Below are 14,226 nucleotides of genomic sequence, written 5' to 3' on the forward strand. Positions count from 1 at the left end.
CTTAATAACTTTTGGATGCTTGATCACCATTCAAATGTGTGTTGTTCACAATGAGACTGAGAAGTGATTTGTAATTGTGCCTCTCAGGATAAATATCGTAGATTAAGCAAATGCTAGAGATAGGTTCAGCGATATATGAAATCTAAATAGAATTTCATAAAACTTAAAAGACTTTGAACTATTAATCTTCATTTTGTTGGGTGCGAAAGCTTAATAGGGATAAGTAGGAAAATATAGCTGGAGCTACAACTTAGGGAATTCTATTTTCAATCAAGGAATTAGAACTTTGGTAATAGATTCTATGATTTGTGTTAGCGTATCTAGGTGAAATCAACACCCTAGCATTTTTTTTAGCATTTTGTTTAATTAGTTAAGTTATTGGGTTTTGCTTTAATTTCATTATCATTCATTTATATTTTCTTAAATTGTATTTAGTTCGTTAATTTTCCATCAATCCAATTTATTGTTGCTTCAATTAGGACTTAAACTAGAGAAATCGGTACTGAGTAACACTATCTGCGTGGAAACGATACTCTACTTATCACTTTATTACTTTTTTAGACTAGTACACTTGCTACATTTGTATGTTTGTCAAAAATACGCATCAGTAAACTCTTTTGATTATATTGAATTTAAGTGGATCGTTAGATTCCCGTGGTTTTTTTATCTCTTCATATTGAAGAGGTTTTTCCACGTAACAATTTTCTTATGTTTCCTTGTGAATTGGATGTTATTTTCTTATGTTTTCACCAGTTGATCGGCAAACAGTGGCAGAGCGAGGGGGCCCCCCTGGACAAAAATCCTGGGTCCGCCACTGTTAATCAAGGTTGCTCTGATACCATGTAAAGACTAGGGTTTGCAAGAATCTGTTGAGAGTAAAGAAGAAGAAGCAAAAACGAATTTGGCTATCTGATTTATGTATTGAACTAACTAACTGAAAACTGGTGCAAGAATCAGTTTTATAACTGATTTTACAGACATGAAACGACATCATTTTGGAGCTGAATTCTCAGCTACTTGCTTACTCAAAACGACAGTGCTTTGAACTGTCCTATAACCTCAAAACGTCACTGTTAGACTTAATCTTCACACTTGGGCCACCCTTTTCCATTGAATCTTTCAACTCATTCGGTGAATATAGTGCACTGGCCTTCAGAAAATGAAATTTCTGATTCAGCCCCTGATTGGTAGTGATCAACATCCTGTTATGATATTTAGTAAACTATTATTTGATTTCTGTAAAAAAAAATAAAAAAAAAATATAAGACTTTGATAGCTCTTCTGTCGATTACACATGGTTGTACAATGTCAAAATCATTGATTGTAATACCATCAATATTTAAGGAGGACTACACCAGAGAATAACACTTCTCTTCCCCAATAATGCAAATGCGCCTTCATTATAATAACCTTTAAATGTAGGTTCTAATACTAATTCTGATAATGTAAAATCAAATCTACATGTAAGAAATCTAATGATAATGAAATATAAAATTAACCATTCCTGCTGGCTAGAGGTCTTCTCTTGATAATATATAGGAAACTTGTTCTACAAAAATATTGATTTTGAATTAATGTAAATTTTAGGATAACTTGTTCTCATAAAAATTAATAACATTAAATGGTAAAAGTCATACTACAGTGTGTGGACCGACTCACTCAGCTTGTTCACATAAAAATTGATAGCTCTTTTGTCGATTACACATATGGTTGTACAATGTCAAAATCATTGATTGTAGTACCATCAATATTTAAGGAGGACTACACCAGAGAATAATATTTCTCTTACCCTATAATGCAAATGCCTTCATTATAATAACCTTTCAATGTAGGTTCTAATACTAATTCTCATAGTATAAAATCAAATCTACATGTAAGAAATCTATTGATAATTAATGAATTGCTGGAAAAATAAATTAATTGCTGTTTAATTGAGGAAGCCCAGACCCCAAGGCAACGCCTTTTTTGACTATTAAAAACGCATCTCTTTATTGCTTCATCTCTCTTATATAAAAGCTTACAATTAACAAAATATAAAAATAATAGGAACTAATGCCTAGAAAATAGGAGATAATCACTCCAACAATCATGTTTGCCACAGTCAAATATTATCCTTATTTAACTAATTCAACTATAACTCATTAAAAACTAGATAATTTAATTAAAAATGCATTTATTTTTTAAGAACGTAATATTCTTTTCCCCTTGAAAACACCCTTGTCCTCAAGGGTTTAATTCAACTAAGGTGGCCATGGAATTTCAGGACTTCCACTAGTAATTTTCATCTCTTCATTTGCATCATTGTCATTGAGACAAGCTAGAATCATGAAAAACTTTTGCCAATGATGTCCGAGACCAAATTTTTCATTACATTTGAAGCATAATCCCCTTTTCCTTCTTTCATCTATTTCTTCCGTTGTTAGTCTTTTGATTGGCATTGTTGCTGGACCACTTTGAGCTTCATAATTTGTGGAGGAAACTTTGGATGAGACGAGATCACGGGCTTTGTTCCTAGCTTTGTAAAGCTTGGCTAACCCAATGGTTGAGGATAATGTTGAAGGCCTTCCCGCTTGAACTTCAATTTTGATATCTTCCTTTAAGCCATTGATAAAACAACTGACCTGCTTTTCTAGTGCCAAATGTCTAGTTTTGGAAAGCAATTTTTCAAACTTAGTCTGATATTCCTCAACAGATCCTTGCTACTGCAATTTGGTGAGTTTGTGTAAGGAATCAAAATATTGGTTTGGACTGTAATGACAGTGAAGCCCATATTTGAATTCTTCCCAACTAATAACTGGTGTTTCCTACTTCAGGAGTTGATACCATAATTGGGTGTCTCCTTCTAAATAAAAGGATGTAAGCGACACTCTATCAGTTGATGGAGTGTCATGAAATTGAAAAAATTGCTCAACTTGGCATATCCAACTAGTAGAGTCTTCTTGGCCGTTAAAATGAGGAAAAATCAATTTGACTAACTTTGGTGTGTACTTGGAGTGAGAGCCATCCCCACTGCTACTACCATGAGCCCCACTGAGGCGGGTCTTAGCTCTAGAACTCTCTCCTTCTTGCCTTGAAATTTGATCAGTTCGGGAATTGAGTTGGGAGAATAATTCCTTTAGTTGATTGATGATGGCTTGCTATCCCCCTGACAGGGACTGCGCTTCCTTCTCCAATTGCTCCACTCTCTTATCCATGCCTGAGCTCTAATACCACTTTGGTATGAACTGGTTTTTCTTTTTACAAGTACCTATATTGTAGAGTAGAGTTAGCTGGAAAAATAAATTAATTACTGGTTTAATTGAGGAAGCCAAGACCCCAAGGCAACATCTTTTTTTACTATTAAAAACTCACCTCTTTACTGCTTCATCTCTCTTTATTAAAAAGTCATGATAACGTGCATAGACCATCTCACTAAACTTGGGAAACGAATGATCTCAAAAGAACTCTATGAATAGAGAAAAAAAAAAAAAAAGAATTGTTAGATAGAAGCACATCCAATTAACATTCTCTACCAAGTTAATTGATTTTAGTAATGGCGTCCAAAGCTTTTCTCCTCTTCTCCTTTGCAATCCTCCTCCCTTCTCTCCTCTCTCATTCAGTTTTAGCAGACAACACCAATAAAAAAAAAACAATCACCATTTGAGTTCATCAACCATCTCCATGATTGTCATAAAGGCGACAAAGTTAAAGACATCAATGAGCTCAAAAAATACCTTGAAAAGTTTGGTTACTTGAACGTAGAGTAGAGTTAGCTGAAAAAATAAATTAATTGCTGGTTTAATTGAGGAAACCAAGAGCTCAAGGCAACACCATTTTTGACTATTAAAAATGCACCTCTTTATTGCTTCATCTCTCTTTATTAAAAAGTCATGATACCGTGTATGGACCGTCTCACACAACTTGGGAAACGAATGATCTCAGAAGAACTCTATAAATAGAGAAAAAAGATCGTTAGATACAAGCACAGCCAATCAACATTTCTCTACCAAGTTAATTGATTTTAGCAATGGCGTCTAAAGCTTTTCTCCTCTTCTCATTTGTAATCCTACTTCTTTCTCTCCTCTCTCATTCAGTTTTAGCAGACAACACCAATGACAAAAAACAATCACCATTTGAGTTCATCAACCATCTCCAAGGTTGTCATAAAGGCGACAAAGTTAAAGGCACCAATGAGCTCAAAAAATACCTTGAAAAGTTTGGTTACTTGAACTATAGCTCTTCCACGACTCAAAAGCATGCGAATGATGATGATTTTGATGAGCTATTAGAATCAGCTATCAAAACCTACCAGCTTAATTATCATCTTAAAGCCACTGGAGTTTTGGATGCCAAAACTGTTTCAAAGATGACAATGCCTCGATGTGGAGTAGCAGATATTATTAATGGCGCAACTCGGATGCGGTCTGGCCAGAAAAGACATCACAATGCCTCCAGCCATTTCCACACGGTCGCTCACTATGCATTTTTCCCTGGAAAACCTAAGTGGCCAGCAAACAAGTACCGTCTCACCTATGCATTTCTTCCAGGGACTCGAGCTGATGCCATGACCCCTGTTGCTAAAGCTTTCACGACATGGGCTGGAAATACACATTTCAGATTCACACAGACTCAGGACGCTAGAAATGCCGATATCACGGTTAGTTTCCACAGCGGTGATCATAGAGATGGTTACCCCTTTGATGGCCCTGGCGGAACCCTTGCTCATGCCTATGCCCCAACGGACGGAAGGTTCCATTACGATGCAGATGAGAGATGGTCTGTGCGTGCAACCCAAGGCTCATTTCACTTGGAGACTGTTGCATTGCATGAAATTGGGCATCTTCTTGGACTTGAGCATAGCTCAGTTGAGGGGGCTATCATGTTCCCTTATATTCCTGCTGGAGTGACAAAGGGTTTGCATGGAGATGACATTCAAGGCATCAGGGCTTTATATAATGTTTAAGGAGTTATTTCAAGATTTCCTACCGTGAGATAAGAATAAATGAGACTTATGCTACCGAATAAATCAAGGGGGAAAGACAGTCAGTTGTACTTTCCATATTTCATTAGCTTCAAAATTTCAAAACAAAATGATACTTTAATTATCAGGAATAAAAACCATATACACTAGTAAATGATCACCATTGCTTTATATTTTATGTTTTTTCGGTATTGGAAATGTGTTCACTTAATTTAGAAGAACGTCTTGATTGGTTCATATATACATATATATATATACTAATATTGATAATACTATTCCATTGGTCCTCACATAAATAAAAGAATGATTCAAGTTGAAAGAGATCTCTTTTTAATTAGCACATAAAATTACAATATAATGACTAATGAAATAAAAAATTCCTGAAGTTTTCATCTTGTTGTTTATATATATTCATAGACACCTCAATAGCCCGCAAAAGAATCAGTATTTAACGTAGCAACCAAATGCATACTAAGAAAACATTAAACATGAATACGTCAATGAGGCTAATTGAACATTCATCCGAAAGCTTTTTATATATCAGGTTTCGAAACATACTTAGGCATTGTCCTTAATTACAAGCTTGATTATCCCATGGATTTGCAGACTTGTATCGTTATCCTCATCTCTCTCTGCATTTGTTTACTAATTAGCTTCATTTTCAGTCGTTTCTTCTCCTCAAAAACCACAAATACCAGAAAGCTCCCACCAGGACCTCCCACTTTTCACCTCATTGCCAACTTCTTATGGCATCGAAGACCTTTCTTTGAGTTTGGAAAAATCGTCTCTAATCTTCGCAAAAGGTAGGGTCCGATCATCACCATAAAAAGGGGCGCCGAACCCACCATTTTCATCACCAACAACACTCTCGCTTACCAAGCACTCGTTCTAAATGGTGCCATCTTCGCAGACCGCCCAAAAACCATATTTGCCGATCGAATCTTTCCAAACAAACGTGAAGGCGTAAGCCTCTTGCCCTATGGCGCAACTTGGTGCTCCCTCCGCCGAAACCTTACAGGTACATCAGGAGTTCTCCACCCTTCTCGTCTTATATCCTGCTCTCATATCCGTAAACGTGTCTTGGACAATTTAATTCATCGCTTTAAACAGGATTCTGAACATGGCGGAGGCGTTCATGTAGTTGATCATTTTACGTACACAATTTTTTCTTTGGTAGTTCTCATGTGTTTCGGGAATAATCTTGATGAGAATACAATTAGGGAGCTTGAATGCTCACAAAACAAATTTTTTACTTGTTTTCCTAAAGTGAAAGTCTTTCTTATCATGCCAAATTTGGGGAAGATCTTATTTAGAAATCGATGGAATGAGTTTGTAAATATGCTTAAAGATCGAGAAGATATGTTTTTGTCCTTGATTAGAGCCAGAAAGAAAATGAAACTAGGTGAAAATAAGGGAGAAAACATAGATCAGTTTGTGTCATACGTTGGTACCTTATTGGAATTACAAGTTCCAAATGAGAACAAGAAGTTTGAAGAAGGCGACATAGTATCTTTAAGCGATGAATTTATTAGTGCTGGAACTGATACGACAACAGCATTGCAATGGATCATGGCAAATGTGGTCAAGTACCCTCGAATTCACGAAAAAAATTTGGCTGAAATGAGAGGTGTTGTTGAACAAGGACGAAAATGGATCAAAGAAGATGATTTGCAGAAGTTGCCTTATTTGAAAGCAGTGGTTCTTGAAGGATTAAGACGTCACCCGCCGACTTACCAGGCGGCGACACCGCATGTGGTGACCGAAGATACCGAATTGGGTGGCTACCTTATACCCAAAGGTACAACAGTGAACTTCTTGATAGCGGACAGGGGAAGAGATCCGAATATGTGGAAAGATCCTGTGGAGTTCAAGCCAGAGAGATTTCTGTTTAGCCATGGAGACAAAAGTTTTGATATAAGAGGTAGAGAGATTAAAATGATGCCATTTGGTGCAGGGAGGAGGATTTGTCCTGGTCTTGGTTTTGCTATTCTTCATTTAGAGTATTTTGTGGCAAATTTGATTTGGCATTTTGAATGGAGTGCTGTGGATGGTGAAGATATTGATTTATCAGAGAAGATAGACATCACCATAAAGATGAAAAATCCATTGCGAGTTCATCTATCTTCGCGGTAGAATTGATTATGTTATTTGTTTACATAAATATTGCTCTGAACCCTTTTAATGTAATTCTTGTTGATGGTTGAAAATTTTGGAACCCATCAAATTTGATCTTCTTTTATTCCTTGCAAAAAAATTTTGTCTGAACTTAAAGAACATAGCAGTACATTATTTTTGTATTATTCATCATATCATACTATATAAATTTTTGGGATGATCCAAAATCTTAGGCAAATGGAGTGGGCTTTATGTGTTGCGCTTTGTGCTAGAAGTTGAGAATGGGTCTGATTAGTGTTCTTGGCTCATTTTAATGGAAAATGTCCCAGAGTTCTTGTAAAGGTTTGGAGCCCTATTATTTCCACCAAATGAGGTGAGATTATTTTGTCGCCTATTACATTCTTTCTCTCTTTTCTAATGAACTCTCCCCCCCCCCCCCCCCCCCCCCCCCCCCAAGCAAAAAAAAAAAAAAAGAACAGTACAAGATGGTTGTAATTTTCCATCAACCTAATGAATACACTAAGTACTACATAATATATATTAATATTGTTTGAATTGTGATGGGGACCTTGATTTTACATGAACGGGTACTATTTTAAAAGATAAAGATAGATAATTGCTCAAAGTGGTAATATGAATCATACTTGCAATTGCGGCATTAAAATATACAAATTGTTACCTTGGCTGGCTACAAGCAACCTGTTAGCAGCAGAGAATCCACAGGGATTGGAGAATACTTCCATTAATTAACTTGCAGTTATACAAGATTAAACTGACATTGTTGAAAGGGTGCATCAAATTATAAATAAAAGAGCAGGTGTAAACTAGTTGACTTGAGTGAAACTTCTTGCTTCTTTCTGAGTTGATTGGATCAAAATGCATTGACATCAAAGCATGTTGTGTTAAATTTCTGTGAGAGACACAGTCATAGCAAAGGGGTCATACCAAAAACTATATATATTCTGTCTCTATGTCTGACATTTAAATTAAATCCCAGTGGCAAATTATCAGCATTTTCAGTACCTAAAGAAAAAGATATTGCTAGGTCTGCAATGTAATCACTAATGAATGCCAGCCTCCTAGAGCTTACTTTTGCTGTTCTCACACATTTTTATTGAAAATATATGACCAAAAACTGTTTAATAACGGGGGTACTTGTCCAAAGTTTAGGGAGAAATAGAAACACATACTGCTATATGAATTTTTATACTCGGGCCTCCCTTTTCCATTGAATCTTACAAATCATTCGGTGAATATAATGCACTGGCCTTCAGAAAATGAAATTTCTGATTCAGCAGCACCTGATTGGTACTGAACAGGATTATTTAGTAAACTATTATTTGGTTTCTGTAAAAATAAAAAATAAAAATATAAGACTTTGTAGCTCTTCTGTCGATTACACATATGGTTGTACAATGTCAAAATCATTTATTGTAATACCATCAATATTTATGGAGGACTACACCAGAGAATAACATTTCTCTTCCCCAATAATGTAAATGAGCCTTCATTATAATAACCTTTAAATGTAGGTTCTAATACTAATTCTCATAATGCAAAATCAAATATACATGTAAGAAATCTAATGATAACGAAATATACAATTAACCATACCTGCTCGCTAGAGGTCTTCTCTTGATAATATATAGGAAACTTGTTCTACAAAAAAATTAATTTTGAATTAATGTAAATTTTATGATAATTTGTTCACATAAAAATGAATATCATTAAATGGTAAAAGTCATACTACAGTGTGTGGACCGACTCACTCAACTTGGGGAAACGAATGATCTTATAAAAACTCTGTATATAGAGATCAAAATGTGAGATACAAGCACAGCCAATTAACATTCTCTACCAAGTTAATTGATTTTAGCAATGGCATCTAAAGCTTTTCCCTTCTTCTCATTTGTAATTCTCCTTTTTCTCCTCTCTCAATATTCAGTTTTAGCAGACAACACCAATGACAAAAAACAATCACCATTTGAGTTCATCAATCATCTCCAAGGTTGTCATAAAGGCGACAAAGTTAAAGGCATCAATGAGCTCAAAAAATACCTTGAAAAGTTTGGTTACTTGAACTATAGCTCTTACAAAAATCAAAAGCATGCGAATGATGATGATTTTGATGAGCTATTGGAACCAGCTATCAAAACCTACCAGCTTAATTAGCATCTAAAGGTAGCTGGAGTTTTGGATGCCAAAACTGTATCCAAAATGATAATGCCTCGATATGGAATGGCAGATATTGTCAATGGTAAAACTCGGATGCGGTCTGGCCACAAAAGGCGAAATGCCTATGGCCATTTCCATACTGTCGCTCACTATGAGTTTTTACCTGGAAACCCTAAGTGGCGAGCAAACAAGTACCATCTCACATGTGCATTCCTTGCAGGGTCCCTGCGGATGCCATGAACCCTATTGCTAAAGCTTTTACAACATGGGCTGGAAACACTCATTTCACATTCTCAGTGACTCAGGGCATTGGAAACGCAGATCTCACGATTGGTTTCCACCATGGAGATCATGGAGATGGCAATCCTTTTGATGGGCATGGTGGAGTCTTGGATCATGCTTTTGCCCCAGACGATGGGAGGTCCCATTACGATGCGGATGAGACATGGTCTGTGGGTGCGGTAGAAGGTGCAATTGACTTGGAGAGCGTCGCATTGCATGAAATTGGGCATCTTCTTGGACTGGGACACAGCTCAGTTGAGGAAGCTATCATGTATAAGATTTAAGAAAGAGACGTAAATATGAAAATGTAGCTTTATGCTACTACTGTTGTATTGATTCATATATATAGAGTTAAATGATAACAAACTACGGTTACATGAAATCAGAAATGCGTACAAAGTCTTATCTCTATAATTCAAATACAAATAATAACAAGATGAACAAACTAGAATCTGTTGTAACAGATTGATCCTATTAATTTGACTTATCCTCTCTGTCACACGTTTGAATTTGAATGCCATATTTATCCTTAATGTCCCCCTTCGAGCTGATAGGGAGTGGACGAACTGAAAGCTTGTCTCGAAGATAAATGAAGCGGGAAGAGGTGAGGCCTTTGGTGAATATGTCAGCCAGCTGAACATAGGTGGACAGATATCGAAGAATTAAATCTTTTTGAGCAACCTTCTCACGTATGAAGTGATAATCAACTTCAATATGCTTAGTTCTGGCGTGAAACACTAGATTAGTAGCAAGTGACAAAGCTCCAATGTTATCACACCAAAGAGTAGGGGGAGCAAAGAGTGAAACGTGTAAATCAGCAAGGAGCATTCGAAGCCAAGATAACTCTGCAGTGGCAAAGGCCATGGCTCTGTATTCTGATTCTATACTGGACCTGGAGACAACTGGTTGCTTTTTGGCACTCCATGAAATCAAGCAGGGACCAAGGAACACTGCATAGCCAATTGTAGATCAACGATCCATGACATCACCTGCCCAGTCGGAGTCACTAAATGCTTGAAGTTGTAATAGACCTTTGGTGAAGTAGAGGTTGTGATGAAGTGTCCCTTTGAGATATCTCAATACACGCTTAGCTGCAGACCAATGTAGGGAAGTAGGTGCATGCATAAATTGACAAAGTTGGTTGACCACAAAGGCAAGTTCAGGCCAGGTGAGAGTGCAATATTGAAGAGCACCAACCACTTGTCTGTAAGTGGTAATGTCTTGAATTGGATCACCATCATTTCGGGACAGCTTTGTACCTGCAGCTAAGGGTGTGGAACAGGGTTTTAGCTCCTGCCATGTTTGCTCGATGGAGCACATCTGTAATGTATTTTGATTGAGAGAGGTAGAGTCCAAACTGATTTCTAACAACTTGAATGCCGAGGAAGTAATTTAGGGAACCTAAATCCTTCATGGCAAAACTCTTCTTCAACTTGGTAATAAGATTCATGATGAAGGACAGATGAGTGCCTGTAACAATTAGATCATCAACATATACAAGGACAAAAATATGAACACTAGATTTGTGATAGGTAAATAGGGAGTAATCAACATGTGATTCAGAAAATCCAAATTGAAGTAGAGTTTGAGAGAGCCGATGGAACTAGGCTCTAGGTGCCTGTTTTAGGCCATAGAGTGACTTGTGCAATTTGCATACATGATTGGGAAAAGAGGCATCAATGAAGCCAGGTGGTTGCTCTATAAAGAATTTCTCCTTAAGGTACCCATGTAAGAAGGCATTGGAAACATCCAATTGTCTTAAGGGCAAATTGAAGTGAACTGCTAGTGTCAAAATGATTCGGATTGTAGATGGTTTGATGACATGACTGAAAATTTCAAAGTAGTCCAATCCATCCAATTATTGAAATCCTTTTGCTACCAACCTGGATTTAAACCTGTCAATTGAGCCATCAACCTTTTGTTTGACCTTATAAACCCATTTATTTCGAATGACATTACCATGGGTTGGTCTGGGACATAAGGACCAGGTGCCATTAACCTGTAATGCTCGAAATTCTTCATGCATTGCTGCACACCAGATAGGATCCTTAGCAGCTTGGTGAAATGTGGAAGGAGCAGTAGGAATGGCCTATGAGATAAGTGCACATAAAGGGTATTTGGTGGAGTAATAGAGGTGGAAGTCAGGAAAGGTTTTGGGTTGAGAGGAACCTGTTTTGGATCGGGTCAACATGGGATGATTGTTTAATGGTTCCTCTATGGGTGATGGGGAGGTGCTGTGGTCAGGCATGTCATATTCTGGATTGGGAGATTCAGAGATAGGTGAGCTAGAGCTGAGTGGTGTGACATCAGGTTCTGAATGTTGAGATTCAAAAATAGGTGTGTGAGTGGTGATGGGTGAGTTGGTAGCTTCTGGAGGTGGAGAGTCATGGGTTGATGATGCAAGGGATGTATGTGGAAGTAAAGGTGATGAAGAAAATGAAGGAAAAATGGTTACCTGGAGAATAGATGATGACTTATGTGAAGAAGGTTCCAGCATCGAGCTAGGATTCTTTGCTAGAGGCTGAGTAGAAGAAGAACCTGATGAGTGTGCTGGAAATTGAGTTTCATCAAAAAAAAAAAAAACATGGCGGCTGAGATAAACACGATTGGTGGAAGGATCAAGACACCTGTATCCCTTGTGATTGGAACTATATCCTAGGAAAATACATTTTTTGGATCGATAGAGGAGTTTGTGGGAATTGTATGGTCTGAGTAGTGGGTAACAGGTGCAGCCAAATACTTTGATGAAAGAGTAGTCTGGGGTTTTGTTAAGTAGGAGTTGAAATGGAGTTATGTGATTTAGGACAGCGGTTGGAAGTCTATTAATGAGAAAAATGGCTGTATTGAAAGCTTCTACCCAATAGTTAAGAGGCAGATGAGCATGGGCCAGCATGGCTAATCCAGTTTCAGTCACATGTCTATGCTTCCTCTCGGCAACCCCATTTTGTTGGGGAGTGTGAGGGCATGACATGTGATGAAGAATACCATTAGACTGAAGAAAGTCCTTAAACTGATGTGAGGTGAATTCACCACCTCCATCGGATTGTAGGCATTTGATTTTTGTGTTAAGGAGATTTTCAGCATATCCTTTAAATTTAAGGAAACAATTAAAGGCCTCTGATTTAGTATGTAATGGATATAGCCAAGAGAAGCGAGAAAAATCATCAATGAATATTATATAATATCGACAGCCACTTATTGAAGAAACAAGAGAACACCACAAATCAGTGTGGATTATTTCAAGAGGACACTTGGACACGCGACTAGAAACAGGAAAAACTAATCGTTTGCTTTTAGCCAATTGACAAGGTTCACAAAGTGAACCATTGTGTGCATGGCCTTTGACAAAGATATGACTCCTAGACTCTAAGACTTTGACAACTTGAGAAGCTGGATGTCCCAAACGCAGGTGCCAGGTAGATAGGTTTGCTGCAACTCCAAGTTGGGCAGTGAAGGCAGAGATTTTATTGTGGGCAGTGAAGGCAGAGATTTTATTGTGGACTGAGTTGTTAAGAGAGGTGGCAAGGGAAATTGGATATAGTCCATTTCTACTTGGCCCTTGTAAAAGAATCTGGCCCGTGAGGTTGTCCTCACAACAAATGAATCAGCAGTTAGTTTAAACCAGCAGTTGTTGACAAAATTTTTGAATAGAAAGGAAGTTAGTGGCAGCAGTAGGGTAGTGTAAAATATTCTTTAAACAAAGAGGCATGGAAGAGGTTTGAAGTTTGGTGAAACCAATATGAGCAATGTGCAAACCTGAGCCATTACCTACTGCTACTTCAGTTTCACCTTGATAAGGTTCACTGATGTGCAGGTTATTGAGATCAGAGGTTATGTGACTGTTGGCACCACTATCAGCTAGCCAAGTCTGATTTTCAGGGCTGAGATTATTGGGTGTTGCAGCCATTGCAGCAAGTTGAGCTGGAGGATGACGTCCCTTGTATGCAAAGTCCATTAAGTGATAGCAGTCAATAGCCAAGTGGCCAAGTTTGCCACAAATTTAACACTGAGGTCGAGGAGAATTTGTTGTAGAAGAAGCATTAGATCGAGAGTCCTTTGCTGTCTCAGGTTTTTTGAATGGTAATTCTGGTTGGGCTTAAAGTGACCTCCAGAGAATTGCTTCTTGTGAGAGTTGGGATTATATTTCTTCTGGTGAGAAAACAAAGCAAACCCTCCTGACTTTGTAGTGGAATTATGACTCTGGACCATGAGTTCATAGTTGAGCAGTTCTGTCTGAAATTCATCAAATGAAAGTGATGTTTGGCGTGTTGCAAAAGAATAGGAAATAACAAAGGCATAAAATGAGGAGTTTAAGCCACTGATCAAATAAGATATCAGATCATCATCATCAACAGGCTTTCCAACAATAGCCAGCTGATCAAATAGTGATTTAGCAGTCTGAAGAAAATCACTGCAGGTTCTGGAGCCTTGGTGTAGAGATTTGTTAGGGCCAAAAATCGTCCTCGGCCCAAATAGGGAAACAAGATCACTGGTGAAGAATGACCAGGCCCAATCTTGCAAAGGCCCAATTAGGATTAGCCCTATCTCTCACGAAGTATAACTGGCCCGAACTACATGGGCGCGAGCCTATTAAGCTCTGTCCAATATCTATGCCTATAGGTGAGCCCAGAGCCCATAGCCCCTTCAACATTTTCCCATTCTTGATCAATCCCCTATTCAAGGTCATCTTCCTC

General features: G+C 37.7%; 2 protein-coding genes and 1 pseudogene across 2 annotated transcripts; all 3 read left to right on the top strand.

Annotated features, from left to right (window-relative positions):
* The first annotated feature begins 4,006 nt into the window (after window positions 1-4,006).
* Window positions 4,007-4,942, top strand: LOC116138544 (metalloendoproteinase 2-MMP-like). The gene has a single exon (XM_031424256.1). The coding sequence runs from the start codon at window positions 4,007-4,009 to the stop codon at window positions 4,940-4,942; it is 936 nt and encodes a 311-aa protein (XP_031280116.1).
* Window positions 4,943-5,554: 612 nt separating this feature from the next.
* On the top strand, window positions 5,555-7,093 carry LOC116138620 (cytochrome P450 89A2-like). Its single transcript, XM_031424327.1, has 3 exons — window positions 5,555-5,570; window positions 5,614-5,763; window positions 5,871-7,093. The coding sequence occupies exons 1-3, from the start codon at window positions 5,555-5,557 to the stop codon at window positions 7,091-7,093; spliced, it is 1,389 nt and encodes a 462-aa protein (XP_031280187.1).
* A 1,860-nt stretch (window positions 7,094-8,953) lies between these two features.
* LOC116138621 lies at window positions 8,954-9,816 on the top strand (annotated as a pseudogene).
* The last annotated feature ends 4,410 nt before the right edge of the window (window positions 9,817-14,226 follow it).

Source organism: Pistacia vera, unplaced genomic scaffold (genome assembly GCF_008641045.1).
Source record: "Pistacia vera cultivar Batoury unplaced genomic scaffold, PisVer_v2 Contig342, whole genome shotgun sequence".
Lineage (NCBI taxonomy): Eukaryota > Viridiplantae > Streptophyta > Magnoliopsida > Sapindales > Anacardiaceae > Pistacia > Pistacia vera.